The 23983-nt window shown below is 34.4% G+C and overlaps 2 protein-coding genes across 5 annotated transcripts; both read left to right on the plus strand.

The window, feature by feature from the left end:
- Positions 1 to 1497: 1497 nt before the first annotated feature.
- Positions 1498 to 3856, plus strand: LOC145054948 (L-type lectin-domain containing receptor kinase V.9-like). The gene has a single exon (XM_079003217.1). It carries the CDS (start codon positions 1734 to 1736, stop codon positions 3756 to 3758), a length of 2025 nt encoding a protein of 674 aa, XP_078859343.1. The 5' UTR covers positions 1498 to 1733; the 3' UTR covers positions 3759 to 3856.
- A 9639-nt stretch (positions 3857 to 13495) lies between these two features.
- Positions 13496 to 16135, plus strand: LOC145054950 (glucose-induced degradation-like protein). Of its 4 annotated transcripts, none has more exons than XM_079003220.1 (9): positions 13496 to 13623; positions 13713 to 13857; positions 14872 to 14927; positions 15043 to 15186; positions 15259 to 15332; positions 15408 to 15462; positions 15547 to 15609; positions 15696 to 15823; positions 15930 to 16135. In XM_079003220.1, the coding sequence occupies exons 2-9, from the start codon at positions 13812 to 13814 to the stop codon at positions 16006 to 16008; spliced, it is 645 nt and encodes a 214-aa protein (XP_078859346.1). In that variant the 5' UTR covers positions 13496 to 13623; positions 13713 to 13811; the 3' UTR covers positions 16009 to 16135. The 4 variants fall into 4 exon arrangements, with proteins under 4 accessions (XP_078859346.1, XP_078859345.1, XP_078859347.1 ...); XM_079003219.1 differs by having other exon boundaries at positions 13526 to 13623; positions 13700 to 13857; XM_079003221.1 differs by having other exon boundaries at positions 13575 to 13857; positions 15259 to 15322; positions 15407 to 15462.
- The last annotated feature ends 7848 nt before the right edge of the window (positions 16136 to 23983 follow it).

Here is a 23983-nt window from a genome sequence, read left to right on the forward strand (position 1 = left end):
AAGATCGTAGGATCGTTAATATATATATATATATATATATATATATATATATATATATATATATATATATCAAATATTTTTTTGGACGAACTACATTGAATACCCTTTTGAATTGTTTATCGTTAAATAATGTATTATAAATGTATTTTTTTTATGTTTTAAAGTATTTATTTTTAACATGGTTAACTGATTTATGAATACATATATTTTTATGTTTTAAAATGCTTTTGGTAGGATCTTACAATCACGATCTTGTAAAACAAAAAAAGATTATACATAAAATCCAGATCTTAACAACCTTGGGTGAAACATCCGAAAAAGAAAGTAGATCTCGGATCTTAGGGATTAAAGAAACAAGGGATGCATTGCAGCCTCTCAAAGTATTACCGGCGGACTCAAAATGTTTAAGAGCTTTAATAAGACCGTCTTGCAATACATCCCAAAAATCCTTTACAAAATTTAAATATGAACCCATCTCGTGATGCTTTTAAGCATTCTTGATTTAATTTTGTATTATGATATTGATATTTCATAATTATAAATGGGTTTCAAATATTTTTCGTGGAATATTACTTATTAAGGTAATTAACTTTTCGATTTGTTCAACATCCTTTTTTTTCGGTCCTTCAAATAAAAATGAAAAGACAGTGGGTTGTGGTGTTGATTTGTCGGAGTTGAACGATCGAAAAAAATAGGATGGTGAAGACGTCGATGTCACTAAATATGGAAAGAAAATAGAAGTTAAGGAGGATGAGAGATTTAATGGTGAGCGGTGGGACCTAGATTAAATTTCTCAAATATGGTTTCAGTTTTAGAGTAAGGATACAGATATGTGGGGTCTATTAACTTTTTTAAATATATAAAAAGATAAATACGTGAATAAGAAAATTAATTAAAAAATAAATGAATAAGGGCACAATATTCTTTTTAGGTAAGATAGAAACCAAGCACACAACAAAAAATAAACAGTATAAACCATCCGAGTTAAAAAAAAAATAAGTTCGAGACCGAACGTATAAATTTCCCCAAACCAGTGATCATTTGTGTAATTTGCTCTTATTTTTGTTTTGTTCATATTTAGCTAACTTTTTTTTATACATCCAGGAACGAACTTGTTGAAAGTGTATACATACGGTCATTATAACCGAATATAACCTACTACAGCTGATCATAATGGTCATATGTTAATATTTACAGCAAATTCGTTATCTAGATGTATAAAAATAATAATTACACAGGTGTAAACAAACCTAAAAATTAATTATCTTAATGATTTATATTTTCCTATTTTTCGCCTATAAATGTGTGACAAGTATAACTTTTAAAGATACCAGGGGACCTATAATCAATCAACGAACCTCAAATCTATGATACATTATTAAAATAACATGCTGGGATATAAACAAACTCCACAATTAGTGGTTGCATTTTAAAGTGTCGTTAAATTCATTAAAGTTACCAAACAATATCCATTACTAATACTTTATTAAATTTCAAAAAGATAACATTTTCCCTTCAAATTGCATCAAATGAATCCAAATTGGCTGCGTTGGAGACTTGGAGCATTGACATGTCAAACCAAATGAGTTCCCTTGTTTTGATCATCCCGACGACGGCGGCGAAGAGAAGAGATCCCTTTCACCAAACCACCTACCGATCCAAATCATAAGAACCTAACAATCAATAATCTATAACTTTCCCAACTATCCATAACCGTTTTCGAAGCTTTATCTATGATCTTGATCCAACCCCGTGTTCTTCTACTGCTGCTTCTCCTCGCCGGAGCAGCAGGAACCACTGTTTCTGCCGCCGACGATGGTTTCTCTTTCCTGTTCGACGATTCACAGCTTGATGGTGTACGAGAGATCCAGTCAGATGGCCGAGTGGTTCATACCAACGACACCGAGATGTTCGGTGTTGGTCACACCTTCTACTCTCGCCCTTTCCGGTTCAAAAACTCGACTACCGGCGACGCTTACTCGTTCTCCACCTCTTTCGTTTTTGGAATTATACCGGAAAATCCTCTTTTCACGTTCCACGGCATGACTTTTGCGATTGCTCCGTCGAAAGAAGTGATTGATGCATCGTCTTCGCAACATCTCGGACTCTTTAACAGGACAAACGACGGAAACGCCTCAAATCACGTCGTCGCCATCGAACTCGACACTTTTAGAAACCTCGAACTTGGCGACATGGACGGCAACCATGTGGGTCTTGATATAAACAGTATAGTATCGGTTTTAGCTGCAACAGCAGGGTATTACGAAAATGGGGTTTTTCAAAACTTAACTCTTGCTAGTTCGCGAGAAATACGAGCTTGGATCGATTACGATGGTGTCAAGAAAACCATAGATGTCACACTAGCTCCTCTTCCCCTCAAAAAACCTGAAAAACCTCTCGTATCTTGGAAGAAAGATCTATCTCCTTTTTTACTCGAAGAAATGTACGTCGGATTCACTTCAGCGACTGGGGTTCTTCTTCAGAGGTTTTACGTCGTCGGTTGGAGTTTTCAGATGAATGGCGAAGCTCAAGAAATCGATATATCGAAGGTCCCACGTTTACCTCTCAAGAAAAAATCAACGAAAAAGAAGACAATGGGTTTAGCAATTGGGTTATCTTTAGGTGGATTACTGGTTCTTTCATTAATTTCACTAGTGGCGTTCGTTTTGTTCCGAAGAAGAAAACGTAAATTCGCAGAAGTTCTTGAAAGTTGGGAGGTTCAATACGGACCTCACAGGTTTTCCTACAAAGATCTTTACACCGCCACAAAAGGGTTTAAAGAAAGTGAGCTCCTCGGAAAAGGTGGTTTTGGTCAGGTCTACAAAGGGACTTTGCCGGACATAGGAGCTCAGGTCGCCGTGAAGAAGATCTGGCATGAATCCGGCCAAGGAATGAAGGAATTTGTGGCGGAGATAGCCACCATTGGGCGGTTGCGACACCCAAATTTGGTAAGACTTCTTGGGTATTGTCGACGAAAAGGCGAATTGTTTCTTGTATATGATTATATGCCGAATACTAGTTTAGATAACTTCATATTCAGTTCGAATCCCGAATTCACTTTAACATGGAAACAAAGGGTTAAAATCATTATCGATGTAGCCGAAGCTTTAGCTTATTTGCATGAAGAATGGTGTGAAGTTATAATCCATCGGGATATCAAAGCAAGCAATGTGTTACTAGACGCCGAATTGAACGGAAAATTAGGCGATTTTGGGCTCGCGAGATTCGGCAACAACAATGGAACCGATGCAAAAACGACTCATTTAGCTGGGACTTTAGGGTACATAGCACCTGAATTGGCCCGAAAAGGTAAAGCCACCACCGCCACCGACATTTTTGCTTTCGGAGCGTTTTGCTTAGAGGTTGTTTGTGGGCGGCGGCCGGTGGAGTTGCAGGGGCGGCAAGAGGCGGTGATTCTGGTCGATTACGTGTTGGATTGTTGGTTTAAGGAGACACTCTCGCAAGCGGTTGACCCGAAACTGAAGGACGATTTGGATGTTGAGGAAATGGATTTGGTTTTGAAGGTGGGGTTGCTTTGTTCGCACTCCGTTCCGGCGGTGAGGCCGAGCATGTCGCAAGTTTTGAAATTTCTTACCGGAAAAGAGCCATTGCCGGCGGATTTCGATACTGTGTTGGAGATAAGAGATGACTACTCAGGTAGACTTGGTGAAGCCTCTTCAAGTGCTTACTTTTCTCAAATACAGTACTCAACGGCGTCGGCGCCGATCACTGAATCGTTCATGTCCTCCGGCCGGTGATGTGCATGAACACGTATGTAAAATGTATTTTATTTATTTATTTATTTTGTCACCATTGGTATTGTTGATGGTAAATATAAAATTGCATTGAGGGCCAAGTGTGTTGGGATAAAGCCAAAAGCAAAGGTGGATGGTGCCATGGTGGGGGGTTGGATTTAGTTGAAAAAGGAAGTGATAGGGAGTGTAGACTTTGATGTCTACTTGTCCTTTTTCGAATAGGCGCATTGGTTTGGAATTTTGAAATCATGTTGTAAAATGAAAACGTATTTAGGTTTGTTTAAGAATGAAAAGTACGCAAAAACATGCTTGTTTCTAATTCAAGAAAAAACCATGGAACTCACAAGATTGACAAATGCATGACATTTTTGCAAAAAACAATAGGTTGACAATGGTAGCATTATTATATTATGGATATCCGAAGTTCCGGATAATAGGATACACTATCAGTATCCGAAATTTCAAATATGGATTTGGATTGGGAAAATTTTATATTTTTTCATTATTAACCAAATAATTTTAAGACAAAATTAGTACAAAATATACTACAATACTGATCAACATAAACACTTTAAAATATTGAACACCAAATAAATAGTGATTATCTTAAATGATTTATGAAGCATTCTTCCTCTTTATTGTAAAACATGAATTTTGTGATTGCTTAGTAAAAATATTCTTATATCTAACAATATATAATTCAAAAAAAAATTGTAAACAGAAATTAGCTTGTTAATGTCAAGTAACAAAATAATAAAAAAGATTTTTTTGAAGGTATCATTGTTAATTTTATTCTTAGTAAAGTTTGGTACTTTTCAAGTAACCATGACAAGTAAATAATTATATCGGACTTTTGGTTCTAAATGATTTACACAAGAATAGAGAACTTGGGGACATAAATCGCATAAATGGAGTCCATATAAAATCTAGTTAGAGAAGGTTTATAAACAATTAAATTGATCTCTACTATAAATTATAGTGGTGTATAAATATATAAAATATTAAAGTTTTAAAAATATTTCTTTTCGGATGTTCAGATAATTTCATTTCAGATTTTTGGATTTTTCCGGATGCGAATATTTCTAAACATCCCTACTGGCAGGGGTGTCGAGGGTGCCGCTGACGGACCTCAAATTGGATTTTATTAGGAGAAAGTGTTATATAAAAATGTAATTTGAAGTTAGCTTTGAATTATATGATAGTTTTGAAGTTGTGATATGTCCAAACGAGAATAAGATGGACAAAGATACCAAAACCAATAACCACTTGCCTATAGATTAGAGAAGAACTAATGCTTAACGAGCTAACTTTGTTTAATTTAATTTTCTAACCTTAATTAGGCTTTGGAGTAAATCTTTTGGACTTTGAAGTTTGGACTTAGGTCCTAAGCGTTTTATAATCTTTTTCAAAAAGTTGCATATATATATATATATATATATATATATATATATATATATATATATATATATATATATATATAGATTTCTCAGATATATAGAATATTCTATTTATTCTACTAGAATATGTAAAAAATGTATTTATAGTGTAATATTCTGTTAAAATATTTCACATATTTTAAAAAAACGGTAATTTTTTTTTTATCTTTTTATATATATTTTATTTTTTTAGGTGATTAAAGTTCCGAAAATAATAATTAAAAAAAAAAGAACTTTTGGATTTTTCCTTTTATTTTGCATTTTAAAATTATTTTTAGATTTGGTTTTACGGTCTCACAAAATTAGCATGGTCTCAAATGAACCTGAACATATATATATATATATATATATATATATATATATATATATATATATATATAAGTTCACACTAAAATATTGATGGATAGCTGAGGCATCCCTCCCTGGCGTACCAGTACACTATAACTACTAATTCATGCAATAAGGTTATCAGAAGTTGACTCAATATCACCTCGACACATCCGAGCTGGACTCAACAAACACTGTGCCATCAACTCGGCATGTTGAGTTCAATGGACTAACCCTGATAGTTTTTGTTAGGCGTGTCAGACCCAACAAATAATAGGGGTACGATATACTCCAAAATAATCCCATTATATTGCACTAAAAGGTAGTACAAGGCAAGTAGGGTCAATCCACAGAGACACGGGATAATTAGTCTATACCTCTTTGTGCAAGGTACTATGGTCACCAACAGTAATAAGGGGGGTTTAGAATGCAATGACTAAACAAACAAATTTAAAACACGCGTAGACAACTAAACGAACGAATTAAGTTTAGATTTTGTAAGGACTCCAACTCCATGTATGACAATTGAGCAATGTGACTGAAAGATGACACAATATTCGTTCAATTCTATCTAAGTTGGTACTTGAAAGTGCTAATAAGCTCTAACACTTCCAATTCACCGCATTAATTAGCCAAAACAAGCTCTTTGATTAACCCTAACCTTATTAACCTAATCTAAACAAGCTCTTAGAATTAGATTATAAGATTGCATGAAACTTTATGTGAATGTTCCCAACAACACCCAATACTCCTCATAAGCTCGGGAGTGTAAAAGTGTATGAATAAGATTTACACTAAATTCATTCAATAAAGATCAATTTAATGCTTGTTACTTGTTCAATTTCACAAAACAATTACGGATTTTGTAAAAGAGATAACTTAAATGATCTAACCCTAATTCAAATGGCCAATAAAAATCACAATTAGAATCAAACATTCGATTGAAGCAAAATCAAATTCATTAGATAGAAATTAAGAACAAACATCATGTCATATGATTAAAGTCACTACCAAGAAGTCAAAACATGAAATTGGAGAAGTTAGGGTTCTAGCCACACATAGCTAGAACAAGATCACAAGTCTAAAAGATGAAATTAAGTGTAATTACAACTTACAAAAATAAGAATTAATGTTTCCAAATGATTAACGGACAAACCCTTGCAAAAACCTTCGAATTCTCCTCTCCAATGGTGCTCTAATATGTTGTGTGTTTCTAAAAATGACCCTCAACCCGTAATATGAAAGATAGGAAAAACTGCCAAAAGTTGGTTTTTGGGTCAAACACGGCCCGTGTTAAAATAGGCTAAACTGACACGGGTCGTGTTCAGCAACACGCCCCGTGTTGATTTGCAGTAAACTGACATGCCCCGTGTTCAACATGGTCAACAGCTCCCATTTTGGTCAAACACGCCCCGTGCCCACTTTTCAGTGTAAATTCAACATGCCCCGTGTTCCCCTCTGACTCCGAATCCAAACTTGATTTTTCCAACTTTTTCGTTATTCGGCCGATCATCTCGAAATCTTCACCAATGCTTCCCGACACTTCTCAAAGCGCGTTCCAACCTCCGGTTTACCTGAAAAAGACATGAAAATGTGCAAATAAGGTTGTTCTAGAGACTAACATAAAATATGATTAAATTCAAGACAAATGAAGGACAATTATGATAAATAGATGCATGAAATGAGACTCAAAGGTGTGCAAAAAGGTGCACAAATTGCACCTAATAAATCTCCCCAAGCTTAGACCTTTCTTGTCCTCAAGAAAGAACAAGAACCGGACAAACAGGACGATTTCTAGATGGCAAAAAGAAATATAGAACAAATAGGGATATAAAGATCCTAAAAGCTAAGAATGAATGCATGCAATGAAGACCATGAAAAAGAAACATATGTACAAAAGATACTTAAGGAACAAAGATGAACCAAAGAAAAAAATTTAAGAACACAAGTAATATTTTTATTTATTTTTATAAATATGGGCATATACGATCATAATTTACATCAATGGGGCTCCAATCATTAATACCTAGGCGACCATCCTGCTACCTTCCACATATCACAGACTCCCAAAGTGAGGAAGAACACGAAACGGTGTAATCCAATAATCCAACCATAGTTTTATTTAAACTTCTTACCTTAATTAGCTTTTGCGAGCAAAAATAACACAGTTCGGGATCTCATGTCCTTAAGACTAGATAGTCAAGAATTAGAATCGACGCATCCTTAAGAACCCGTCACGGCGAATCAACTTTTGTTGAAACAGTGAGCCCACCCGAAGGGGCCCAGCTCCTATGCTTTCACTTTTTCGAGAGCCACAAGTATCATATCACACAGTTCTTCATTTGCCAGACTTGACTTTGAGGCGACTTTTGATTTTGATTGAACTTGGATTTGTATCTTCATTTTGAACTTTGAATTCTTCAATCAACTTTTGAATTTCTGAAAGTTTCTTCGTTTTGGCACTTGAAATTTTGATTGGGGTACTGGATGTGACAGTTATACCCTTTCTTCTTTCTTGGCTGTGTGGATCTGATACTTAAGCTCTCTTTTACCGCAAGGGTAACGCGTGTCAACAAATAGGTCCGTGTTTTGTGGGTTCAGAGTTGCCGATAAAGATTCTTTTTAAACATTAAGAAGCAAATCATCCTAAAGTTGTTATTACCGCCCACAAAAACGTTTCAGTATTTCAATTTTTTTATTATCTAAGGCTGGGGTCTCGAATTATGGTGTTTGGGTCCCCTAGTTATGATAGTTGATTCTACACTTCCAGCAACTATCCGGTCACTTGAGTATTTTTTTTTCATTTGAGCTCTCGATTTCCCACTTCATGGAGCTATTGTATTTAATATTGTATTCATCTCGTATTATTTTTTTTTGAATATTAATGCAATTGATGAAATGCAAAAAACTTAAAATAAAAATAAAAAAAATGTTTTTGGTTTTTATAAATGCAGAATGAAAGAAAAGAGAAATATTTTTTTTTATGATTATGCATGGATGCATGGACCTAACGTACAACTCTACCCCTCCCCAAGCTTGAATATAAGCATCGTCCCCGATGCTTGGAGAGGGCGGAACAGCCTATCTAATCACTGGAAGGTGGTGGGGGATGGTAGTCGGGTTGGGTAAGAGTCTAAGACAGTCACAAGTGCACACATATTGAATTTTAAAGCAAAATATGAACGATTAAAGATAGGAAAGAATTTACCGAATCGTTCTTGGAGCCTTGCAATTGTGGTGAGAACCTCCTCTTCATCTTCCCCAAGCTATCCGTGAAATATTTTTTTTTTTTGAAGCCCGAGATTCATTTTCTAGGTATAAAAACATGTTGCAACACATCTGGAACATTAAAAACTAAAAACTTCAAAGAAACGAAAATGTTTTGAAGGAAAAGACAAAAATACCCCCGGGTTGCCTCCCGGTTAGCCGCCCTTGTTTTAAGTCGTTGGCTCGACTTGGCCCCGGAATATGTTTCGATCTAATTATGTGGGACTCTCCAAATTAGTAAACTTTTCGCCATCTCCATCAATGGAACACTTATCTTGTACTTGACTTTCTTTTTGCGTAAGAACCAAGTTGGACTTAGACCCTTAATGACACCAATCGTCCAACCGGCCCCTTTCATGTACTTGTCCAGTAAGGTAATCAACTCTTCTTTCTTTGATAGGGTGGTTGAGTTGATGACTGATTGTGTCTCTTCCTTCTTGCGATATATATCCTTTGAGGATTCTGATAGATTTATCGTTTTCGGCTCTAGTGTTTGGTCTACTAGCGAAAGGATTTTCTCATTGGTAATTGGTGGCTCAGCCTCTCTTTCATCAACCTGCAACACATCCTCTACAACTTCCATGTCAGCCTTCTCAATTTCTACTTCTTCCTGGATAACCTTTTCCATTTCTACTTCTTCCTCCTCTTCCCCATCTTCTAATTGCAATCTTGGGCCATCAACATTTTTCCCATCGTTCAAGGTGATGGAAGAAATGGTATGCCTTGGGTCCTCCTTCGTCTGTGATGGTAATTTTCCCAGAGTTTCTAATATAATCACGGATTGAGTAAGTTGGGAAATTTGTTGCTCTAAGCTTTTGAGGCTAGCTTTGGTTGTTTCTTGGAAGATATGGGTAGTAGTGGCAATGCTTTTGACAATGTCTTCCAAGGACATGCTCGACGTTTCAGGTTGTTGTGGAGGTGGAAAATATGGTTGTTGGAACTGTGGAGTTAGTTGGTATTGGTCATTTCCCCAAGCTTGGTATGGGTTTTGGCATTGGTTGTTTCCCCAAACTTGGTTGTTTTCCCACCATTGATCATGTTGAGGTTGATCATAACTCCATTGGTTTGACCAATAGTAGCTTCCTGTTTCTTGCACTTCTTCCCATTCTCCTTGTAGATATGGACACATATCAGTATGATATCCATTTTGAGTGCAAAAATCACAAGGAATAGGTGTGGGTTGCACACTTTGGTCATTTCCAATCATCATCACTAACTGAGCTAGCTCAAAAAGTTGGTCTTCTATGTAAGGAGTATTCATTTCTGAGCGACACTTTTTGTTTTTTTTCTACTTTTTTTGTTTTTTTTATAGAGATGTACCTGCTCACAAAAATCTAGGCATAAACAATTAGTAACATCGTGTCCCCGGCAACGGCGCCAATTTGTTAGGCGTGTCAGACCCAACAAATAATAGGGGTACGATATAATCCAAAATAATCCCACTATCTTGCACTAAAAGGTAGTACAAGGCAAGCAGGGTCGATCCACAGAGACACGGGATAATTAGTCTATACCTCTTTGCGCAAGGTACTATGGTCACCAACAGTAATAAGGTGGGTTTAGAATGCAATGACTAAACAAACAAATTTAAAACACGCGTAGACAACTAAACGAACGAATTAAGTTTAGATTTTGTAAGGACTCCAACTCCATGTATGACAATTGAGCAATGTGACTGAAAGATGACACAATATTCGTTCAATTCTATCTAAGTTGGTACTTGAAAGTGCTAATAAGCTCTAACACTTCCAATTCACCGCATTAATTAGCCAAAACAAGCTCTTTGATTAACCCTAACCTTATTAACCTAATCTAAACAAGCTCTTAGAATTAGATTATAAGATTGCATGAAACTTTATGTGAATGTTCCCAACAACACCCAATACTCCTCATAAGCTCGGGAGTGTAAAAGTGTATGAATAAGATTTACACTAAATTCATTCAATAAAGATCAATTTAATGCTTGTTACTTGTTCAATTTCACAAAACAATTACGGATTTTGTAAAAGAGATAACTTCAATGATCTAACCCTAATTCAAATGGCCAATAAAAATCACAATTAGAATCAAACATTCGATTGAAGCAAAATCAAATTCATTAGATAGAAATTAAGAACAAACATCATGTCATATGATTAAAGTCACTACCAAGAAGTCAAAACATGAAATTGGAGAAGTTAGGGTTCTAGCCACACATAGCTAGAACAAGATCACAAGTCTAAAAGATGAAATTAAGTGTAATTACAACTTACAAAAATAAGAATTAATGTTTCCAAATGATTAACGGACAAACCCTTGCAAAAACCTTCGAATTCTCCTCTCCAATGGTGCTCTAATATGTTGTGTGTTTCTAAAAATGACCCTCAACCCGTAATATGAAAGATAGGAAAAACTGCCAAAAGTTGGTTTTTGGGTCGAACACGGCCCATGTTAAAATAGGCTAAACTTTCGCGAGCCACGTCGTTTGTAAACAGGGGCGGAGCTAGAATTTTAGATTAGCTGGGGCTTAGACGTACATCGTAAAAATATAGAAGGGGGCTTTAACTAATAATACACTAATACCAATGGAGTTAGGGGGCAAAACACCCACTAGCCCCCTACTGGCTCCGCCCCTGTTTGTAAGGCGTGACTTAATCCGGCAAATTTGTGTATAATTAATATTTTTGATATGGTGTTTGTCTTCTAGTATCATATTATGTAATATGATACAAGCATATACTGTGTCTGTAACGTCCCAACAATTCATAGTAAAATTTTCATTTTTTATAAACAATAAACCACACAAAGAAATTGTTCCAAAACCAATCAAGGTAAATATATATCATCTAAACATCAGAGTAAAAATCATAAAAAGCCAATGCGGAAATATCTGGGGGGGGGGATGCAGTGCAATCACGTCAAGCCCTTCCCGTTGAAACCGGAAGTACCTGAAACTATAATCATAAAACCGTAAGCACAAAGCTTAATTTTCCCAAAATACCACATATCATACATAGAATAAAGATTGTTGTGTGTCATCCATAGTCTTAGAGTTACTATCATGACATGAGCCATATCATGGTCTTTCCTTGACATGTTAGGGCCAAAACCCGGGACTTACAAACAAGTGCCAAGAGCCACCTGCTGGTCTTCCATGCAAGTATCACCAAGACAGCTAGCATTCTACATATAACTGCCAAGGTTCAGACCCTGGTCTTCGATACAATTTGTTGGGAGTCGTATCTAGTTCTTTCATACAATTGTTAGGGGCCACCACCTGGTCTTCCTATATACATAATCCAGCGGGTCAGCATTGGTGCCTTCGACCCACAAGTACAATGAAGAGACTCCCTGAATCATAACGCCGACTAAAACCCCACTCAAAGCCGCACCGACCACAACCAACAGCTCTCTTAGCCAAGAGATGGTGCTAAACACAACTAACAACTCTCTTCGCCAAAAGATTATGCTAAACACCTCCTAACAATCCATACAAGACAATCCCTAAGTCTACCTTCTAAAAAATAGAAATTTGACCAAAAGTCAACCCATGCCAAAAGTCAACGGTCAACATTGACTTTAGTCAACTGCCACGTCGTGACCTTCATACAATCGAACAAACGGGCATTTTCCAGTGGTCACGTCGTAGCGACCTATGGCCATGCCGTGGGTGCTGGGTTTCCAACAGCTTAATGGATTAAGCCATTTTCTTTGATTCTTAGAGCTCCAAAGCTTGGATTTAGTTTGTTCTATGGTCTAAATGGATAAAGTTTCCAACTTTATCAATTAAGACACCCAAAGAGATTAGGATCTCCAACCCTAGGTCCAAATAAAGCCAAATACCACAATGTCTTAATCTGAAAAAGTCCTTAATCCTACCACTCTATAAGGGTTTCTAATATCAAATATATCATAAAGGTGAAAGCTTTATAGTTGCTCCAGCCATAACTCATGCAATTGACAAGAACTCCAACCAAAGTCTAGATCCACAACATATGTTGCTCAAGGGACTCAGGAGAGTAATAAAGTTGCCAACTTTATGAGTTCCTTCCTTCCAAACGTGCTTAAACATGAAGAATATGAGACAATATCTTAGATCTAGCCACTTCAAGCCATAAAGTCTGAGCCTTTGACACTTACAAAGGTCCATAAGAAATGTGGTAAGTTGATGGTGTTGTTTCCTTACAAGAATCCATCAATAAAGCACCCAATTCTCTTTCTTTTCTTCTTCTCCAAGCTAACAAATGCTCCAAAAGGCCACAAATCACCAAAGGAATTAGGGCTAGCGTTCTCTAAGATAAAAGAGTGTTGGAGGTTGGAAACGAACCCTAGAAATGACTTATAGTGGTTTAGATACGAAAGATTCTGAATGGACTTGGGAATCCGAGGCTGAGATGCGGGAACATTACCATGAGTTGTTCACAACATTAATCTGATTCAAGTAAGGGTTTTATGTTGAGTGTTGACCAAAACACACAAAAATACCAACCATAGGGATCAAAACCATATATAGTATCCAAAATTGGACCACTGAAACGTTATCAAACTTTTTTGGACAAAAAACTACATAATTTTGCCAATCATACAACCATTTTTGCAATTTTGTCTTAAAAAATATAATGGTTTTAAAAAATTAGACAGTAGAATTTTTTTTAATGATTTAATTAAAAGCCCAAATACACTTAATTGTATCATTATTTTTTTCAAAACCTTTAATACCCAATTTGATTTGATAGAATAATAGTATGAAATCAATTAGGTATGCCACTTCTCATCACATTAAATTTGGTATAAGGCTATCCATGGTGTAAAAAATAGTATTGGGTCGAAAATGGTGTTACCCCGAGAAACAGTGCTAGGTTGGAGACGCTGTTGTAGTTGAGTTTTTCATATATACATTTCACTTCCAACTTTGTTTTACCGATTTGTCGACAGTTTTCCTTTGCAGTCCCTTTTGATCTCCGATACACGCAGTAAATTTCAGTCGTTTGGTTGTATGCGAATCTCACTCTCCAGATATCGTTAAATTTTCGTAGATACAGCAAAAATGCCTGTGCGAATGGTGGAGTCTCCAGCACCTTCTAATTCTTCAGGTATGTCCGTCAAATGGTTTACCCGATGTGTCAGTAGTCCAATTAAGTTCGTATAAGGAAACGATTGTCGCCAGTATTTCAATCCTTTGAACTCCGGTTACGCTATCCTGTTTGATGCTTGCTGTTTACTGCTTTCATGGATAGAAGTAAAATGAATTGTGCAAAAATAGGATTTATTTGTGCAAAGTACAAATTGAGTTCGATCGATTGGAAGTCTCGCTTGAAGGATGACCAATTTTTTATTAACTAATCATCACATTGGAGATTATATTTGGATATGCATATGTAAGAAAAAAGTTTCAGTTGCGTTCACAAGGTCCTCAAGTTTTACCTCTTACAAACTTCCAGGTTGACTTTATATCAAAATTTGGAGAATTGACTCTAGTTTCGCAGTAGAGGGATTGCATATTTACATGGAAATTAAATAACAGAAGCCATTGATGACTGCTTGAAGAAATTATTATTAGAGAATCAAGATAGTTATATAGATTTTCAACACTTCTTTCTATCTTTCAATTACAGAATTTGTCAAAATAATCCTCATAGTTTTCTCAGATCCGATCCTATTTGACCAAAAATCTTTGATTCTCATTCATAGTGCCCTTTGGGTAGTAAAATTATACAGAACATAGAGAAGTCTAATCTAGTCAATTTGAGGAAGAAGGTAACAAGATAAGCTAGAGCCTAGATGTAAAGCATTTAGTACAAAATAGATTAGGGACAAACACATGGGAAATGATATATACAAGTAGCCTCAAAGGAAAGAAAAACTAGGTGAAATGAATCACAGTTTCAGTTATGTGACAGTTATCATATTAATGATCCAATACTTATATATGGTATTTTTCCTATTAAGTCATGGCACTTGATTTGTTTCTGTGCTCCTTTTTCCTTTATATCCAAATCTTTAACTTATTATGCAACAGTTTTCCTTTTTGCTAGTAAAACCAATCCATTCAATATTTATTGGATAATCTTAAGGTTTTTCTGATACATACTTTTATCATTATTCAGGTGCAAATTATGGACAAACTTGTCTACAACCTTGTTCACTTTTAAGTGTTGGACAGGTAATCTCTTCATTAGTTGCATCCTTTTTTTCCCATATACTGGTTAATAATTTTGGTTGTATCACATTTTAACTTGAAGAAGTGTTTAATGAAAACTTATTGAATGAATTTTCAGGCTTTTTCAGGAACTCAAAATGTTTCAAGTCCACAAAAGGATGAAGCTTGGAGAGTTAATGTGCGAATCCAAGGCTGTGACCTTGATCATGGATATCTGTGTGGGACCATGGAAGCTCTAAATGTTCCAATGGCAGATACACCTGTAAGTAGCATCTGTTTAAAATTTAAATGATTTGGTGCAAGAAGAAATAATTTAAAATTCTAATAACTGCAGGTGGTTACTTTTTGGGAGGGAGAAATTGTTGATACCAAAAATCATACCTTCTTTACTAACAAATGGAAAGCCACGTAAATTTTTTCTTCTCTAATTCAAAACTTCCATCTATAATAACACAAACTTTATAATTTTATAAACTGTGACAGGTCAGAAGTGGACATAGAACACTGGACGAAATTTCCATCTTTTTCACCTCTTCTAGTAAGTTGTCAAAAAACACAAAATTATAGTAAATGTTTATTTTATGATTTTGTAATTAACCTTGTGTTCTTGAATTTTTGTCAGAGTCAAGTTGAGGTTGATGGCGGGAAATCATTAGACCTCAGCAACTATCAGTATATTTTTATGGTAATTTTTTGGTTGCTTAAGTCGTAACAAACAAACAGGGGACTATTATTATTTATTTATTTATTTTTCATTAAATATTTATGAAGAGATGGAAAGAGCAGTACTTTGTGAACGTTGGAGCGGATTGTGGGTTGACTATTGCTGGTTTTTACTATGTTTGCTTCTCGTGTGTGGATGGGTCTATCAATGGCTATTATTATGATCCAAATAGCAGGTAATAATTAGTCCAATTAAAAACGATAATTTTACTTTTTGGAAGTGAAAATGATTAATCATCAAGTGTTGACTGTTGACTGTTGACTGTTGACCAATCATTGCAGCCCGTTTCAGAAGCTTGAGTTGAAAACGACGAATGAAGGAAGATCCGGTTTCAGTTTCTCTTCTTATGAGTTGCAATAAGAGTCGGGTTGTTTTTTCCACGTCAAAAGGGACCCTAAATTAATTAATCTGAAATTCATGTGGCCATCTTGTTATCCATAAAAACTGAAAATTAATCAATATGGACTACCAAGTACCATCTCATCCACTATTATTGCATTAGTAGATTATTATTTATAGTTGTTTATTGAATTAGTTTGTGATATTAGTTTTTATTTTTAAAAGAATATAATTTCTAAAGTTGTTTATTTTTTTTATTTATTAAACTCTACAATTAAAATCTGTTAAAAGGTATCGTTTGTAAAGGGTCCATACAGGGTCCTGAAAAAGACATGAAAAAAGACGACTAGACCCAAAAAAAGACTATTTGCAACCGGCCCGATTAAATGAATGGACCGTGCCAGTCTCAAAAAAAAAAAAAAAAAAAATGGGAGCCAAAGTTTACTACATATTATTTTTATGTTGATTACAAATTTTCTAACTACATATTATCCAAGTTTTTTCTTGTTTCTTTTATTAAATTTTAGTGTATCATTTCAGTAAATCTTAATATATTATTTTGATGTTAATCTTATAATTGTTAATGGAAAAACTCAAAATTGAAATATACCTAAAAAAAACCTTAAAAGCAAAGATTGTGATCGTGAGTCCGGACTGATTAAAAAAAAAACGAGCTCAGTACTTTGTTCTGGAAAAAGACTGAAAAGATTGGTCCAAAAAAAAAAGCAGACGGTACCAAAACCGTTCCAAGAAATTGGACCAAAAGACTAATAAGATCACCAAAAAAACAATTTTTATAGAAAAAAATAGTTAAAAAAAAACAACCACCTTAGCCCAACGTGTGCAAAATGGAGGAGTTTTTGACGGGTTTTTTTATAAAAATATTTACCAAATGACATCTGTGGGGTTGTTATATAAATTTTCGCCATAATTTTTAATGGTTAAAAATCAAACTTTATTTCAATAACAACAAAGTAATGTAATCCGAGTTAGTAAATTATTTTCTAAATCAATATTGATATACTTTTATGGGAAAATGACTTATATGGGTAATTATGTTTCAAAATTGTTCAAAAAATATCATTCAGGTTTGGTGTGTTCAAAAAACACCATCCAAGTAAAATATTTGTACAAAAAACACCAACGAAGTATATTCTTTGTTCAAATTTGACCTTGTGTAATCGACAATTACCGGTAAAAAATAAGTAAAGGCAAAAAAACAAGAGGAAATTACTCAAATGGGTAACTATGTTTCAAAATCGTTCAAAAAACACCATCCAAGTTTGGTATGTTCAAAAAACACCATCCAAGTAAACTTTTTGTACACAAAACACCAAACAAACTATATGTTTTGTTCAAATATTACCCACCAATAATTGACTCTTACATGTTAAATGATGATTTGGCTTAATTATTATTACATGGCGTAATTATTATTGACAAAACAATAAATGATATATTACTCCTTTAAAAATCAATTTAGGGTTTCTTAATGAACAAATGACTTCATCTTCTCCTATGATTGCTCTTCTTCTTCTAAAGTGATGATCTCAAACTCAAGTCCAAAACCCTAATACTGGACTTAAGGCATAAAGGACTCCTTTACCCCTGCATTAAGGTAACACTAAGAATTGCATACATAACATTAAGGTAACACTAAGAATCGCAATCTAATTTAGGCATCAAAGAGCTATGTCGGGGTCCAAATTAGATTGCGATTTCGTTTCCGAAGGCCATAACTGATAACCCTCGGTTGGACCCCAGAATGACGAAATCTAATTTAGCATTAAGATAACACTAAGAATCGCAATCTGAAGGCCATAACCCTTGGTGTGGGTGTTGATGCCTAAATTAGCTCTCGTGGATATAAAGAATGATGTAAACGGACTTAGAATGAAAAAATTATGGCCTTCGGAAGATTGGCGGTTATAGACCTTAGCCGAGTACATTGGGCGTACACTAAGAGTACGTCGGACGTACTGGCTTGAAATCTGGATCGCAGAGGCTTCAGCATATGTTGGGCGTATGCATAAACTTGGTTAAGTTAGGTCTCGAGCCCACCTGATTGTAGCAGGTCATTTTTTATGCTTAAGGCCATGTTGGAGGTTCTTGGGCCTTAAAGGCCTTGTAGTTAGGCTGGGATGCCTTTTTGGGCTTTTTATGGATTTGGGCCTTAAGGGGAGGGTGGCCCATTGAGGCAGGGGTAAAGGAGCCCTTTTTGCCTTAAGTCAAGTATTAGGGTTTTGGACTTGAGTTTGAGATCATCATTTTAGAAGAAGAAGAGCAATCATAGGAGAAGATGAAGTCATTCGTTCATTAAGAAACCCTAAATTGATTTTTAAAGGAGTAATATATCATTTATTGTTTTGTCAATAATTATTACGCCATGTAATAATAATTAAGCCAAGTCATCATTTAACCTGTAAGAGCCCGTTACTGGTGGGTAATATTTGAACAAAACATATAGTTTGTTTGGTGTTTTGTATACAAAAAGTTTACTTGTATGGTGTTTTTTGAACATACCAAACTTGGATGGTGTTTTTTGAACGATTTTGAAACATAGTTACCAATTTGAGTCATTTCCTCTTGTTTTTTTCCTTTACTTATTTTTACCGGTTATTGCCAGTTACACAAGGTCAATTTTGAATAAAGAATGTACTTCGTTGGTGTTTTTTGTACAAATGTTATTACTTAGATGATGTTTTTTAGACACACCAAACTTGAATGATATTTTTTGAAAGATTTTGAAACATAGTTACCCATATAAGTCATTTTTCCTGTTTTTATATGTGTATTTTTATTTTCTATGGAAAACAATGGGGCCCTATTGACACAAACATGTCTACCAAATGACATCATTGGGGTACTTATATAAAATTTTGCCGTAATTTTAATTGGTTAAAAATCGAACTTTATTTCGATAACAACAAAGTGATATAATCAGATTTTGGGAAATTATTTTCTAAATCAATATTAAAGATGTTTATATTTGTTAACCTTAAATATAACAAAAACTAATTATAAATAAGTATATATAGTATAATAAAAAGTTGGATTGGGTTATTGTTGACAATAAAGTGTTACAAATTGAACGAGTTGAATAATGAATAGTGTACGAGGATAATAAATAATTTAATTTTTTAATAAATGTCTTGATAAAAATGGTCTAAAGTCTCAAATTCAATCCATATCACTATATATTGACATTGCATATCATATTTGGCACATAACCGTTTTACTTTATAAATTGTAAAGGTTATACATATGTTTTCTCAAATCTGTTTGTAACCAAGAATCTCCCAAATCAAATATCTTATACTACTTAGCTATAATTTTGGAGTTATATAAGTTGCAATGATTTTTTGATGGTCAAAAGAATTGGGAAGGAAAAAAAATTATGTTGTTTTCCAAAACGTATAAGCTTTACAAATAACACTAAGATGGCTGCTCACCATCATATTTTGAAAGCATCTCAAAGTCTCCATAATTTACGTCGTGCCACAATTATTTGTAAACCCTTTCTCAATACCAGGAAAAAATAGCAAATTTGATTTTTGAAGGATAAAGGCAAAAAATATTATTTAAAACAATATCAACTCTGTTACAAATATGATCGGTCCTAAAGATTTAAATATCTTCAAATACTTACGACCCGACGAGTCAGAAAAAAAACCTTTATCACTATTGTAATTTTTTTATTTTTAAATAAATACATATATAATATATAATAAAAAATGGCTCCCCAAAAAAATGAACACAATGCAGTTGTCCACTTTGTCCCCCTTCAACGCACCTGTGATGACAAAATGTGTCATGAGTAGGGGTGTTCAATAAACAACACAAACCGACCGCAGCGCACCATATAATACAGTTTGATATTTTCGTGATGCGGTTTGCGGTTTGTAAATTTGTCAAACCGTACTATGCAGTGCGGTATGTGGTTTTTAATTACAAAACAACGGTTCAAACCGCAAATATATATATATATATATATATATATATATATATATATATATATATATATTCTCAATTTTAATTATCATGTATGTTATATTCTCAATTTTTGCATGTTCGTATACTATATATATATATATATATATATATATATATATATATATATATATATATATATATATATATATATATATATAGTATACCAACATGCAAAAATTGAGAATATAACATACATCATAATTATAAAGTAGCTTGATAAGCTCCCAATTTAAAATTGACAAATCCAAACTTACTTCATATGCACTGATAACCAAGATATATTGCATAAGGCTCTCATGACTAGGGTAAAGATATATGGATAAGTTTTAAGAGTGTTGCATGGTTTTATAATATATGTTTGATAGAAGATGTCTAGTCACCGACTTTAATTTGCTAGCTTGTTTTTAGGAAACAGTTTTTTTTTTTTATTTATTTATTTTTTTTTTTTTTTTTTTTTGAGTTTTATTAAACATTGCAAACCGTATAAACTATCCGCATCAAACCGCATCGCAAAACGCGGTTTAGAACTCTCGCAGTGCAATTTACGGTTTCAAAAAATGTGAAAATGTATATGTGGTGCGATTTGTGGTTTTTGTTTTAAACTGCACACAACCGCACCATGAACACCCCTAATCACGAGATAAATACATTTCTTCAAAAGATGACTGATGCTAAGCAAATTTGAAATACCTCTCACTTAATTATTTTAAATAGCCGTATAAAAATAGCTTTAAAGTATTTTTAAAGTTTTAATTTGCAGAAAATGGTCTCAAAACCATTTTAAAATCATTTCTCAAAGTCCAAGTGCGGAAACCGGTCTCATACTTTCAAGAAACCAAAATAGTTTGAAACATGCGAGAGCGTATCATTCACACCAGAGACAATGATTTAAAACAAACACCATCTTTATAAAACAAAAGTCTTCTAAATTTGCCAACACCTCTAAATCTTGAATGGTTTCAATCATCCGTTTGTAACATGAAAAATATATCAATATAGTGGGTTAGGCTATGAAAAGACTAATGAATACAAATCCTAAGGTTGGCCATTATATTAATTGTATATAAAAGAACACCAATTTATATACAAATGTATAAGCCCATGCATCATCAAAACTTAAGATTTAAGGGATAAATATAGCTTATGTCAACATATACTAGATAATGATATAAAAACGCATATAAATACCAAGATAATCAATTAGTGATTGATCAAAAAGTATAACATAGATCTAAGTGATCAAATCCCTAAGTCATCACAATTATAACACATCTCACATCCGCACATCTCGATTCTAACCCTTTGAATATAGGAAATATTTATTTTAATTCTCTCAAGTCCAACATATCATTACCCTTAAGTGGGATCGAAGAACAAAGACTAACTACTCTTATTTGGCCAATAACGAATGACCCATCATTAATTAACAATGAATGGAAATGAACAACCCTTATTGTATGGCAAGCCCGAACTACCTTATGGGGTAAGGATGAACTACTTATAATTGGAGCAAGGACCAACTACTTATAATTAGAGAAAACTTACTCAAACATTCTCAACTTCCTCAAGTATCTTCTTCTCTCATATTTCTCAACTTTCTCAAATATCTATACTCTTTCATACTTTTCAACTTACTCAGCATTTATACTCTTTCAACCATCTTAGCTTATTAAGTTTCTCACTATTACAAATCATATGTGATTTAAGAACATGGACCGCTCAAGCCTCAACCCAACAAAAATGATATATATTCATGCTCAAAATATAGAATTTTAAATAATTCTCACATATTAAATTAGACAAAAATAACTTAAAGCATTTTAATTAGCTCAAATATTGTAGCACCCGAATTGTCAGATAAACCTCGCTTGCAATTGTTTCATTTAATCTTGGACTAGGCAAGAGTACGCTGAGTGTACACAAGGTACGTATGGTGTACTCCCTTTTCATGTGCGAATCAGGATAACCCATACGTACGTTGGGCATACCCATGCATACACAAGGCGTACTCAAGCCAGAGGAAAACCCTAATTTTTAGGGTTTGCACTCTATTTAAGTTCATTAAATCCTTCGAGTTCATCGCCTTATCAGTCTCCTTTGCCTCTTGAGCCATATCTCGAAACCCTAATCCATTTCCCTAAAGTTTGAGCCTGTGTGGGTGTTTTGTGTATGTGTGTTGCTTAGAAAATTGATGGGTTTTAGCCATAAGAACTTTCCTATGTGCGCATGCAAAACCCTAATGCTTGGATCTAGGCTTTCTAATTAAACATGCTTTGAATCCAAGACTTCTAATGGCTAATTAGGTTAAATAACAACATTGAAACAGATCTAGAACCATACCTTTGAATTCCTTGTTGATCTTGTTGTCTTGGAGCTTCTAGAGTCACAAATGTCACTCCTCTAATGGCTTACAAACACCAATAGCAAGGAAGATGATTTAGGAGAGAGGAGAGGGGAGGAAATCGGCCAGGGTTCTCTTACTTTAGGTGAGGTGCCGATTTCCTTATGCCATAGGGTCTATTTATACTTGTAGACTCCTTAAGGGTTACAACCTAAACCCTAATTGGATAATCTTCTCTTAAGGCTATCCAAATCCTTTCCTTAGATAAGTCATGGACGATTTTGAAGCTATCCTAGCTTCTAGAATCCGTCCACTATATATCTATAAGGATTTATAGTCTAAAGCTTAACTATCAAACAATTGACAGTTTATACCCCTTTATTTAATTAACTTCTTTAAGTCACCAAATTAATTCCAATTAATTCTATGACTTATATTAATCAAATAACAATATATTATTCTTTATATTATTCCCATAATATATTAATAATATTTACTCTCTCTTAATAAATCATCCTATCAAGTTGCTATGGTTAAGGCAACCCAAAAGGACCATGCACAATCGGGTCAAATACTTGCCTAATATAGTTGCAGCCTTAGACACTATTCCAACAGTCTCCCACTTGGATAAGTCTAGTAACTATATGCACAAGTACAATTCGGTTTGCAATCGTAGCTCTCAAAAACGCTGTCAAACTCTAATCTAATCAATCTTGTCCTTTAGATAAGGGATCGTACAGACCTCTGTTAGATATCATGCTGACAATCCTATGGAACGGTTAGTCAAGCATTTAGGTTTCTCGATCTCTGATTTATTTGACATAGAACTTAATCGAACACATCAATTCAGTTCTGACCGGGCCCGGCACATAAGTCAAATCAAATCATCGAGCGACCGAGATATCGCTTTTACCTTCTTAGATAAAAGTTACAGATAAACTTCGACTTATATGCATTTACTTATTCATTAACCAATTATACACAACAATGCGTTTTAGAACACCGAGTTACTGACGCGTTTTCGCATTATCAATGCACAATCAATTAACAAATAACAAACCATATATCTAGGTTTTAAGACTATATGATATTATCGTCTTGCGATCACCCTTTTATATCATATTCCATAAGGTGATTCCAGCAAGCGCAGGTTTGTTCCAATGCTCAAAACTAGTTCATAAGCACTCATGAACGTTGCAACAACCCTTTGCTATGTCTAAAACCATTTAGACATCTACACACCAATTCATGACAATCTTCATTCATATCTACTTCCAACATATAAACGATTGTGGATAATTTGAACAATTCGATTATTCCTAATAAACTCAATTATTCTGGAAGTCAAAACATACAAAGTGAAACAATAGCTAAATAATTAACATAAGATAGTAACATTACTCATAAATAAAACTCCTTTATTTAATCATCAAATGTTAATTACATTTATCTATTACACGTTTCTAATACTATCTAATCTATGCTAATATCATCCTTCAGCCCAATACTCCTAGCATGCTGCAAGTGCTTAACCCTACTCAGTCCCTTCGTAAGCGGATCTGCTGGGTTATCTTCTGATGATATCCTCTTCACTACGAGTTGTCCTTCTTCTACACGATGTCTAATGAAGTGATATTTTCTGTCGATATGTCTTGATCTACC

This window comes from Lactuca serriola, chromosome 5, assembly GCF_051521515.1.
Source record: "Lactuca serriola cultivar US96UC23 chromosome 5, Lser_US96UC23_V15, whole genome shotgun sequence".
In the NCBI taxonomy this organism is placed as follows: Eukaryota; Viridiplantae; Streptophyta; class Magnoliopsida; order Asterales; family Asteraceae; genus Lactuca; species Lactuca serriola.